Here is an 11,910-nt window from a genome sequence, read left to right on the forward strand (position 1 = left end):
TGGACAGGACACAGCGTCCAGATTCAATCAAATCAAGAGTTGTTTTTGATTATCTTTAGTGCTTTCTTCTTTCCAGCCATCCAACTTGAACCCCCAACAGTTTTGATAAAAGAATCCAAAAGACTACACTAAAGTATAAAGTAATGAACAGCTTGAAGAAAGTCATGATTCACAAATGCAGCGTTTCTTAACCCTTTTCTGAACTGTGACTAGTTTACCAAGCAGTTATTAGTCCTCTCCAATGACCCGCACTCATATCAAGTGACACCAAGGAAACTCTGTGTTAATGACTAACATGGATACATTAATTAATTATTAGTATGCATGTTATTTCTTACTGACAGTTGCATACATTGTGAAATGTATTTTAGCTGGAAAGTTAGATAAACCTAAATATAGATCACTGTACTGTGATGTGACGCATGTCTACCAGTTGTGGTAAAATGTTTCCCTCATCAGAATAATGCCACAGTGCCGGAAGAGGCAACATCTTTGTGGAAACAGTTCAGTGTCTTTGTTGTGAACATAAATCTGAAAACACTGATGCAGGTGAAAAAAAAAAGAGATAGATTTGGCTACAAACTATTTTCACAGCAGGGGGCAGCAGATGTTTATCTAATTGATCTCCAATGTCACAATAGCTGAAACTGAGATTACACTTTTTATGTTTACACACATTCCTTCAAAATCCACAATATCAGACAAAAAGCTCAAACTTAGTACTAAATTAAACAGACAGAAAACACCCTACACACTATATTTCTCAGATGGTCTGGCGAGTAAGACACAAAACGTGTCTCTAAGAATTGCAGCATAGAGAGGTTGTGTAAAGTAACAGCGGAGAAGAGCTAATACAGGGGGAAAGAAAGAAAAACAATGACATGAAATCAACAAAGCGATACCACCATGTCAAGTGTTACATTTGCAGGGTTACATGCACTTTACAAGCAGTCGTGTCTCTTGGACACAGCAAATCTTCTTCTATGAGCTTTAAAATCAAGTCAAATCATATATGCTTGTCTTTGTTACCCACATCCATTTAATGGCATTCATTTGTGCCATTCTGTACAGGAAATGCAGAAAGAGGGCACAGGAGATGCAGATAAGTAGGGAGGATGTGGTATTTGGGTTACTTTAACCCAACTGTCTATGACGGCTCAGGAGCACTCAGTATATTCGGGGGCTTCAGCTTGTAAGAATTGAAGAAGGAGGCCACTTGATCAGGCAGCTCCGCCAGGACGCTCTGGGCAAGGGCCACGCTGTTCCCCTGCAACGGCAATGTTACAAGAATAAAGGGTAATTAGCAGGAAGGAGCAGTAGGAGCTGCCCGTCAAGAACAAACGTAATACAAAACTGAATTGTGTAACGTGTGATATTAAATATATGACATTTACTTCTAAATCAGTAAACACCCGTTATACAAAGTGATAATTAAGTGGATTAAAAAATATTCTCCAATTAAGAAATTAAAGGTGCAATGTAGAGGATTGGGAGCATTTCTATGTGTCTCTCAACATGGCTACAGCTGAGCCGGCAGCTTGCAGCTAACAGTGCTAAATGTAGCTGACAGAGCTAACCGCGTTTGCCTGAGGAGGGATGAGCACAGTGCAGAGAAACTTCATTCTCTGCTCCGGTAGACATTACTCCACGATATCTTTACATTGATAATAGTTGTTTGCTGCTATATTAATGCTCTGAATCATATATATTGCACCTATAAAAATCCCTTATGTGTACATACACTAACTCTGTTATGGCAGCATTAAGGTATCGGCTGCTGCTTACTTGAAAGTCTCTGAAGGGCACAAACTGGACGATGTCTCTTGAGGCGACGTCGCCCCTGGGCGAACGCAGCAATTGGTTATCACTGTCTAGGAACTCCATTTCGCTGAAGTCCGCCCCTCCCACACCCACTATAATGATAGACATGGGCAGACGAGAGGCCTCCACAATAGCAGTGCATGTCTGGTCCATGTCTGTGATCACTCCATCTGTGATGATGAGCAGCACAAAGTATTGCTGCAGATGGACAGAGTGAAAAAAAAAAATGACAATGCCAGATATGCAGTTTACAATTATTAAGTATCAGAATATTATTTGTTTCTTGGTTTGTTTAATTAACTTTTTTTAATCACCGATGAGCGATCAGAAGTTCTCTCTGACAAAGACAAACATTGAATCCTATGATGTGAGATTTACGTAACCAACTGTGCAAGTTTATTTACCTTTTTATGAACCAGATTTGACTAAATAAATCAAATATTCTTCTCACGGAGAATGTTTTTGAAATAACGAGGTATCAAAAAGTGAAATATGTTATTACAATATATGCAAGATGAACAAAAAAAAACGTTTGTGGTAATAAAGGGAACAAAAGCAGTAAAACAACAGGTATTACATATTAATTAATTAAGATATTGTTTTTCTATCAGCTGGTCTTGCCCTCAAAACTGAATGTAAAACCTGTTTGATTTAGGAGTGTCCTCAGATTTCTCTCTTTTCTTCTGGGAAAAGAATGCGTCTACTTACTGAGGCCGCGTTCTGCCGGAGAGCTTGTCTGGCGAAGCAGGCGACGTGGTTGATAACCGGAGAGAAGTTGGTGGGGCCCCAGAGCTTCAACCGGGGTAGACACTGCTGGTAGGCCGCCACCACACCCTCTATGCCTGCAACACACACACACACACACACACACACACAAATTGGCCGCACTAATGCTGCCTTACTGAACAACTTATACAAACCAAACACTTCACATCTTGTGGCAAAGTTTGACTTACCCGCGCAGAATGGATTTGCTGGATTGAAATTGATAGGAAACTCGTGGGAAACCTGTAAGCATGAATTAAAGATAAATAAATAAATAAAGAAATAAAGAAATAAGAGCTTTACAATACAGTCCATGACAATTTTGCACCAACTTCTGAATTTTAAAATGGAACGAGTCAGAAAACGCATTATTCCTTTGCCCCTTAATGTTTATCTTGTTAGAAACAAGTAGTTTCTAACTCTTACCAGCTTTATAAAAACAAAGTCATCCTCCTGACTGAGTATCAGACCAGTTTGTGACGTCACAATTAAATCCAACATCTTGTTATTAAAGGGTTCACAACCAAAATTGGTTCATGCAGGAAAGTTTGTTAGCGGGTGAACGAAATGACGCCCTGTTGAAAATGAACAAGGTGCCTGCTGCTGATGACGATGAGGATCTTTAAGGCCTTCTAGAATGTTTTCACACCTGCCAGGAGGGAGGGAGCTGGGCTCCAAAACCAAAGACGGGAAACATCTTGTTACTACAAAAAAAAGGACAGAAGAAATACAGGTATAGGTAGAACATTAAGGACACTACACAAGGCACATCAGTCAGTAGAGTAAAGCTGTAAAACTAAGTCCTGTGAAGCGTGGTCATTGTGATCAATCAAACTTAATCCGATAAAAGTTTTCAAATCAGAAGTCTGAAAACAACCAGTTACATCTGCATCTGACTGGCTGAACTCTTGCTTGGATCTGCTTCAACATTCTTATTCTGCAATAGAGGATTGAAGTGGTAGTTTTATGTAGGATGTAGGATGAAGCCGAGTTTGTGTTTACCTGTCATAGTCCTGGATGACATTACCCACCGCCCAGATGGCTGTCTGGTACTCGTTGTAGCCTTCAGGGTTGATATAGTGGAGGGACTGGGGAGAGCTGGGATCCCCGTTAGAGCCTGTGAAGTCAATGGCAATCTGGCCGGAAATCCAAGAGAGGATAAGAATCAAGATATGAGGATCTGCTCAATGGCCAAATGCAAATGAGAGTATATAAATATATAAATATATAATATATATAGTTTCTGCAAGTGTCAGAGAGGCACGCTACCTGGAAGTAATTACAAAGAAATAGAAAGAATTCATTTTACGAATAAGGCAGTCAGTCAGTATGTGTGGTCTGCTGATTACAAATTGTGAAGATAAATAAAAGTAACAACATCTTGAGTCTGACATTTCCAAACTCACGGTGAAGTTGATTTGACAACCGCCCATGATATAATCCAGGAAGGTGTACTCCTTCACCACCTGAAGGAAGGTAAACAATACTGTGAACTGGTGTGCAGCAGTGCACAATGTACAGTGATGCAATGAAGACTGCAGAAATAAATATATTGAAATCAATTAAGAATAATTTAAATTGTCTTCAATTCCCTTTTTTTTCTAAATCATTACCTGGCAGTTCTTGATGTAAATGATTCCAGAGTTTTTATAGTTTCTCTTCTTTAGCTTTTTTGAGTTGATGCACTCAAATTCAGCCTGCAAGGGAAATCAGGAGTCAACAACAAGGCTTCTATTAATAGAGCTGAAATCTAACACACACACACACACACACACACACACACACACACACACACACACACACACACACACACACACACACACACACACACACACACACACACACACACAAAAGTCTCACAGGAGAAAAGTGTGTTCCCATTTGCATCTCAGCCAGTGTGGTTTTAAAGCTCCCGATAAGCTCATGGGCGCCGCTGACATGGTTGTCATAACAGTCAACCTGAAGATTAAAAAAACAGAGATTTTCTGTAAAAGGTGACAAAATAAAAGCCCATAAAAAAGTTCTAAAGAGAGGCTAACTAAGCATCAAGACAGGATGAATAAATGAAGGTTGATGTGATTTTCTGAAGTCGTTACTAACATGTCTTATTTGAGACTACAACATGTAGATGTGATATAAACATTATTAAAACATAAAGTATTCACTATTGGTGGTCAGCGAGGAAGCTTCATCTTATGTTCAATGTACATTTGGTCCAAAACCAATCAAACCGTACAATAAATGACAAACGGTCACACCTCACATGCTCAAATAGTCAATCACAAGTCACTCCTAGTTATCACTGTAAACACAGTAAAGGCAGTGGGAGTAACTCAATTGAGTAAAAAGAACGTAGCAAAAAATGCACACCTTCAGGTGAGGACACGCATCGCTTATCCAGCTGGAGGTGCAGCATGTTTTAAGTTTGGGAGCATTGGCAAAATGAAAAGAAAATGCAGTTACAAAATGAATCATTAGTATGTTAGAGTCAGATAAGAGTAGCATGGTCAATCAAGCTGATCTAAAAACAATACAAGGGAAAAACTAATTCTACTGTTAGAGGAGGAGGTTGTGTTATTGGGCTGCATTTATTACGTGAGACAAATTAACTGAAATGAAAAATGTAATTACCTTTATAGGTCTCTCCACATCTCCTCCACAGAGAGACCGCAACGAGACGCGGAAGGGTCTCCATGTTGGGTTTAAGTTGTTGTTTACCACCTACATGAACGGGGTCACGATGAGCCACAGGTCAGTGATGACTCTGAGCCAGCAGAGGGAAGGAGCTGCTGGTGAACATGTTTACCTCTGTCCTGTGAGCCAGCTGCCAGCCAGTTTCCGTTTGCTTGTAGAATTCCAGGAAAGGGTCGGACCACCACAAGAACTATACATCCATATTCAAATAATAATAAACGGTACTTCAGGGCAGTTGACATAATAAAGATGTCAGACTTAATGATTCAAAATGACCTGTGTTACCTTTTTGTCCAGCCTGCGGGCTGACACCTCAAAGTCTGCCACTCTGTTGTCTGTAATCTCTTCAGCACATATCTATTTAGAAAAAAAGAAATAAACAAAAGAAATCAAAACTCTTAAAGGTTTGGGGACTTTTAGTACTTTGGACAGTGATGGATGACTCTTTTAGACCTAGCTGTGTCCCCCTTAATCATATTATACCAAAGAGAGAGAAGCAGTTCATCAAAAACATCACTATAAGTATCGCCAGACGCAAGTATGCAATAATATAATTCCAGAAAGATGGCTAATAGCCGAACATAACATATACACCCCAGTATTTGTTGGTGCAATGCAGCCCTTCTGTCCAGCGTGTCAGTGTCAGCAAAGAGAGGGCCTCATACGGCACGGCTCGCCATATGTTTTTACAAATGAGAAAAAGAGTCCACTCACTGTGATGGTCCCATGACCTGCAGGCCTCTTGTCCTTCAGCAATAACGGTCGAGTCAGCTGCCTGCTCGAAACAATCTGGACACAGAATACTGGCAGCGTCACAGAACGGTGAAAAGGTGGCGGATCGCCCCAAAAGGTCTTCTTTTAAAAACTGCACAAGGCGAAGCTCACCTGGCCCAGGGTACATTCAAGCTCCCCCAGAAAATCATCATCACCCAGGTCATAGGTGTCATTGTCAATATCATACACGCCAAACTTCAGCCTCTGCACCGTCTCGAAATAGTAATCGATCACAAACTTCTTGGCGAACTTTGGATTCAGGCAGTTCAGGATCATCTCTGTGCGTCCAAACTGATTCACAAAGAAAAACAAACTAAATCCGAAGCCAAATACATACATTGAAATATAAAACAGTGATCATCAACAACCACTGTGGCAACGATGCATTCAGGTACGTCTTTGTTAGATGTAAAGGTTTGTATAATTGCTCATCCAAACAAGTCATATCCATAACATGTGACATTTAACCCCCCCGTGTCCTCATACAGACCTCATACCAGTGGGAGCCTGAAGTGTTGATGTATAAGGCACACAGAGGGTCAGACTTAGAGAAGATGTCCATGTCCATGAGGTTCTCGCAGGAGATGGTCAGCTCCACCTTGGTGGCACAATGGGTGGCCCCCGGCACTGGGGCCCCACCTGAGGCCATGGCTGCTGGTTGTACTAAGATGATATCCACAGATAATTAGAATGATTAAGTACAATTACTCAAGGTACTTGTATTTTATTTAAATATCTTAATTTTCTGTTAATTTATACTTCTACTCTACTACATTTAGGAGGAAAATATTGTTTTTTTGACAGGACCCACTCAGCAAAATGACTGGAAAAAAACGCGTCAGCTTCCGTTAGTCAAACTGTACCTTTAAGCAGTTATCACAGAATAACGTACGTTACCTTTAACATAAATATAGACAACAATAAAAAAAAAATGCGTAGCGTAAATTCTTGTAAAATCGTGTAAAATCTTGCTCTTAGCGTCAATTAATGAGGACATGCGTGCAGTGACCGTTAGTGGGTGTGGCGTTTCCTGGTGCACCAAAACTAATGCTAAGTCTCCACCTAAGTTACGCATAGTGTTTCCTCATATCAGTTGAAAGCTTACGTTGATTTATTTACCTGTTTAGATGTTAAAAAATAACCACTTTTGCCTGTCTCTGGTGAACAAACATGAATACGTGTTTATCTGACAAGAACAGCTGGGCAGCCCGAGGGTGGAGGGGCGGAGCCGACTCTCAGCAGTGCTCCGCTAACTAGTTTAGTAGCTAACATAGCTAACTTCTTCTGTTCCGTTAAATCGTCCGACACGCAACAACGTTATGTTTGCCTGGTATATTTGTGCTAAAATTAAATCTAACCATAGAGTGTAAAAAAGATCAAAACATTGTAGTGAAACTGTCCGATTCAATCCCCGCAGTAAAATTATGACGGAACTCTCTGGAGTTTTGGTTGTTTCTTGTCGACTACATATCTAGGGGACCGACTCCTCGGGGGTGCATTCAAGAAATACCGTTCGTAGCAATAATTTAATGCAAATCATTTTAAATACTGTGAAAGCTAACATATGAGACATTTCTGTTACACGTATGATGACCTGTGTAGATGTCCATCTAGATATCTAAGCGTTCATTGTGTTCTTTTTTTGCCCTCAAACTAATTTTTAGTATTTTGGGGTTGACATTAAATGTATTTATTTGTTAAATACACAAAAATATCAGTGTGGCGATATGCAATGTAGCATACTGAGGTTGTGCTAAACAACCAACGTTAGTGTGGAACAAAGTGTGTGTGTTCAAATATAACTACATAAGTAACACTTTTAAGGGAATTATATAATAAAATATAATCTATGCGTTAGTGTTAGAGACAACCCTCCCCAAGTATTGGCCTTTTGCAACGTTTTCTGATTGGGCTCTTGAATGTTTCCCGTTTGTATTTGCCGGACCAGCCTCTAAGTTTGCGATGGCTATTCATTTTTGTGGTCATTGAGCGTCTGGGCTTTGACACAATGGCTGGAATTGTGCTGAGACGATGTTGGAGCAGAACTTTGCTGGCAGCACCTTCTGCAAATGGTGTCAGGATCAGGGGGACAAACCGGAACTACTGGACAACTTTAAGAAGGACAGCCGCTGCTCTGACTGTAAATATATAACTATGCCTTTTTTTATTCGTACTCATCAGACAGTGTTGTTATCTTGCATTTCAATCGCTCACTTTAACATACTTATAGATACCCAAATGTATGCGTTGGAAGAACAATTGTGCCATTGTAAAAACGATTGCTTATGTGGCTATGTAGGTAAAAGGGCAGTAGGGCAATTCCCTGTCAGAGAGCTGATTACACTGCAGCTCTGTGTCCGGATATACGTGTGACAGGTGTAGTACGATGATGAGGAAGACTGTGTATAGTTAAACATAATTTAATAAAAGTTTAACAAAAAATAGTCCAACTCAGACTGCACAATGCATAGTGGCCTTGTGCAATAACCTGATATTGACACACTGCTTCTCTGGTAGTGGCAGCGGGTCACCTTGGGTCAACTGAGGCTGATCATTGTGAATGATAACCATCAGCTTTAATCACCTTTTAACTCTAAAGTAGTCCCTTGCATTGGTTCCTCTGTAGTGTTCTTTATGTCACTCACTTGTTCTTGTGCACACAGAGTGGAAGAGGCGCATTCCTCCTGGGGCTCCCCACGCTATCCTGTCTGGCTTTCGAAGCTTATCACAGAGTGCAGAGTTCAGCCGTGGTCTACGCTTTAGAGAAAGGTAGTTGGCAAACCTGCTAGATGTGAGATAACAAATATGTTTTTACCATGTTTTTCTTGTCAGGAATTAGGTGTAGAATACCACAGTCCTGTCACAATCCTAACCAAACTGTCATTAATAAACACATACTTGAGTTCTTTTAATAAGAGCGTGGAGGGAAAAAGAGAGCCAGTTGAAGTTTAGTCTATAGTGAATTAGGACGTGAGACCATTTTCGGGCTGAATTTGCTGTTGTGTTGTGTGTCCGTGCAGAGGAGGTTTTGGAGCAGGCTGACTACCTGTACAGCTGTGCAGAGACGGAGAAGCTGTACCAGCTGCTGCTGCAGTACAAGGACAGGTAAGGAGACAGTTCAGTCTCTCACCTTTCCTCTATTTATCCTGTTCCCACTAGAAGATCTTGAAATGTACTCTGTTTTGGTGGATTGTATTATTTATTTGATATTTTATTATCCCACCATATAGTTGTTTTTTATGGAAAGTTGAGTGCATTTCCCTCTCTGCCTCAGTGTCGCTGCTCCAAAGTTATTTGCTCCAAAGTTATTTGTTTTCCTCACATTATGAGCTGAGGTTGTCATTTTGTTTCCATCCGTCCAGTGATGATGCAGAGTTCCTGTGGAGGCTGGCGCGGGCGTCTCGTGACCTGTCCGTCCAGCCCAACACGGAGGCCGAACGGAAGAAGCAGCTGACGTTCGAGGGTTTCGAATATGCAAAGAAGGCCCTGGAGAAGGACGACAAGTGTTTCGCGGCACACAAAGTAAGACTCTGGTTGTCACTGAGAAGGCGCTACTGGTTCGCCTCCATCAGATCCGGCTTATCAGAGACAAATAAGTAACCTTGTGTCACAAACCGGGCCGAACGGCCATGACAAGAAAGGGAGATGCAGTTTAACAAATGATTTATTAACTTTAAAGTAACATAAAAGACAAACATAAACTAACAGTGACATGTGAAGTCAGTACTTTCAGCAGTGTGAGTGAGTGTGTGCGTGGAAAGTGTATGTGCAAACATAAATGAATGATCATAAACCTCCTGCATGTAACGCTCATAACCCGCAATTAAAAAAAAGAACAACAGCCGCCTCCTAAGCACAAGACACGACACACAAATCCAAGCAAGACATGTTTTCTAACACAATAGGACATCCGTGGTCATGCCGCGTTTGTCTTTTAGAGCTTTTGACATTTAGGTCTGATTCGACCAATCTCTCAACTTTCTTCCTCTCCTAACTCAGTGGTACGCAGTGTGTCTCAGCGACGTCGGGGAATACGAGGGAGTCAAGGTGAAAATTGGAAATTCCTACATCATCAGGAAACATCTAGAGGTGAGAGGACATTTGAGTCAATGCCATATTACCGCTGTGTCACATTTACAATGTGAAGTAAGGGAAAGATGTTGCTTTTTTACCCCTAGAGAGCTGTTGAACTCAATCCCAAAGATGCCACTTCCTTCCATATTTTGGGTTACTGGTGAGTCAACCACATGTCGTGACATTTTGATTTAGGCCCACAGAATGAAAACAAAGGAATGCTCTTAATGTGGTATAGAGAACCTTTAAAGATGCAAATATTTACCATTAATAAAAATGAATAATATTTTAGCTGTTTGAGCATAAACTGCATTTGGCAATGTTGTTGCAGTTCTCTTTGTTCGCCACTAGAGGTTAACAGTGTACAAAATAAAATGTGACAGACTGCAAGATGTCACTATTGTGCACAATAATTCTACACTATGTTATGAGAGCTTTGAGGAGGCTTTATCATTCAGGGTAATCTGTTTGCATTCTCTCTCTTAGGTGCTTTGCATTTGCTGAGCTGCCTTGGTACCAACGCAAGGTGGCGGCTGTCATTTTTTCTTCACCACCCAAGGCCACATACGAGGAGGTGAGGACGGCTCCGTCTATAAGCGCCCTTTCTTTGTTTTGTTGCTAACTGCACAATGGCTGCCTATTAACAGCTAGTTTGTCACTTTGTGGGGTTTTTGGTTTTGAGAGATGAACAAGTCTTGTTTTTCTTTAGGCTTTGGAATTCTTCCTGAAAGCTGAAGAAGGTAAAATACTAATAAAGTCACAGAGGTCATTTACTGAAAGAACTGCTTTCATCTCTAGTTGGCTGCAGCTCAGATTTCTCAGATCGGCAAAAGCCCACAGTGCTTGTGAATGATTTCTTTAAAAGGCTTGAAATGCGTTCAACTAACGTGAACTTCTGTGTGCCAGTCGATCCGAACTTCTACAGTAAAAATCTGCTAATGCTCGGGAAGACCTACATGGGCATGAAAGACAACGAGAAGGCGCTGCTCTTTCTAACCAAAGCAAAAGAGTACCCGGCCCACACACAGGAAGACAAAGAGGTGAGCGCACTTCCCTTTGATTGTGCTTTTTCACAACCCTTTTTGGCCCAGACGTGAGTTTGAACTGTGAGGAAGATGAAACACCTCCAGGAATCTTGATGCACGACTCATGTCGCACACTTACAGTATGTTTGTTCCTTTGGCAGGTCCATAGAGAAGCAGTTGACCTCCTGAAGAACCTCAGATGAACCTGTAATTACCACGATGCTTCTTTGGACACCGTTAATAATTTCCGAACAAATGTTTATCTTTTGAACCGATTCTGTAATTATTAATAGAGAAGAACCAGCTTTTAGTTAAATTAAAACTATAAGCTGCAACGTTTGATGTTGTAGTGGGATCTACATGCTCTCTGCCATCGAGGTGAAGGGTGAGCACGTGCTATTAGCCGGGGTGAAGGTTTAAAAAAATACGTTGTCAGTCACTTTTAAAAATTCAGATTTGCACTTTAAAAAATGGACAAAGCGCAGTCAAGAGAAATGTGGGACAGTGACGCATGCAACAGCTGTGCTTTGTGGTAAACGTTGCATATTGTAAATTGCTTTTTTAGAACTGGTTAGTGTTTAAATCAAGAAATGTAACAACTTTCATCAGCAAACCGTTTCTGTATATCAACTATTCAAATGTCAGCTCTATTCAAGTACAAGCTTTTACTGTGTTTTCTTTTTATTAATAATAAAATTAAATCTTGGCCACATCTGAACGACGGTCGCTGCTTCTTCACAAGCACAGGGTGAACCGA

At 40.8% G+C, this 11,910-nt stretch overlaps 2 protein-coding genes across 2 annotated transcripts; one reads left to right on the forward strand and one right to left on the reverse strand.

Moving 5' to 3' along the window:
* Nucleotides 1–648: 648 nt before the first annotated feature.
* LOC306712192 (copine-3-like) lies at nucleotides 649–7,266 on the reverse strand. Its single transcript, XM_079181338.1, has 16 exons — nucleotides 7,174–7,266; nucleotides 6,545–6,717; nucleotides 6,166–6,345; nucleotides 5,995–6,069; nucleotides 5,566–5,637; nucleotides 5,393–5,470; nucleotides 5,218–5,307; nucleotides 4,447–4,545; nucleotides 4,200–4,283; nucleotides 3,993–4,052; nucleotides 3,589–3,722; nucleotides 3,236–3,290; nucleotides 2,778–2,829; nucleotides 2,530–2,663; nucleotides 1,786–2,019; nucleotides 649–1,267 (listed from the first exon to the last, which is right to left on the reverse strand). Exons 2-16 carry the CDS (start codon nucleotides 6,701–6,703, stop codon nucleotides 1,148–1,150), a joined length of 1,626 nt encoding a protein of 541 aa, XP_079037464.1. The 5' UTR covers nucleotides 6,704–6,717; nucleotides 7,174–7,266; the 3' UTR covers nucleotides 649–1,147.
* Nucleotides 7,267–8,023: 757 nt separating this feature from the next.
* Nucleotides 8,024–11,871, forward strand: rmdn1 (regulator of microtubule dynamics 1). Its single transcript, XM_079181753.1, has 10 exons — nucleotides 8,024–8,194; nucleotides 8,718–8,823; nucleotides 9,075–9,159; nucleotides 9,417–9,576; nucleotides 10,054–10,143; nucleotides 10,233–10,288; nucleotides 10,615–10,702; nucleotides 10,838–10,868; nucleotides 11,035–11,168; nucleotides 11,315–11,871. Exons 1-10 carry the CDS (start codon nucleotides 8,063–8,065, stop codon nucleotides 11,354–11,356), a joined length of 924 nt encoding a protein of 307 aa, XP_079037879.1. The 5' UTR covers nucleotides 8,024–8,062; the 3' UTR covers nucleotides 11,357–11,871.
* The last annotated feature ends 39 nt before the right edge of the window (nucleotides 11,872–11,910 follow it).

Source organism: Pholis gunnellus, assembly GCF_910591455.1.
Source record: "Pholis gunnellus genome assembly, chromosome: 20".
Taxonomy (NCBI): Eukaryota; Metazoa; Chordata; class Actinopteri; order Perciformes; family Pholidae; genus Pholis; species Pholis gunnellus.

Bases quoted from the DNA above. Each gene is read 5' to 3' on its own strand.
- rmdn1 (XM_079181753.1), top strand. From the start codon at position 8,063: ATGGCTGGAATTGTGCTGAGACGATGTTGGAGCAGAACTTTGCTGGCA. The intron at 9,160-9,416 runs GTAAGGAGACAG...CCATCCGTCCAG, and splicing joins CTGCTGCAGTACAAGGACAG to TGATGATGCAGAGTTCCTGT. The intron at 10,869-11,034 runs GTAAAATACTAA...TCTGTGTGCCAG, and splicing joins CTTCCTGAAAGCTGAAGAAG to TCGATCCGAACTTCTACAGT.
- LOC306712192 (XM_079181338.1), bottom strand. From the start codon at position 6,703: ATGGCCTCAGGTGGGGCCCCAGTGCCGGGGGCCACCCATTGTGCCACC. The intron at 2,830-3,235 runs GTGTGAAAACAT...TCATGCTTACAG, and splicing joins AGCTCCCTCCCTCCTGGCAG to GTTTCCCACGAGTTTCCTAT. The intron at 1,268-1,785 runs GTAAGCAGCAGC...TTGCCGTTGCAG, and splicing joins TGCCCTTCAGAGACTTTCAA to GGGAACAGCGTGGCCCTTGC.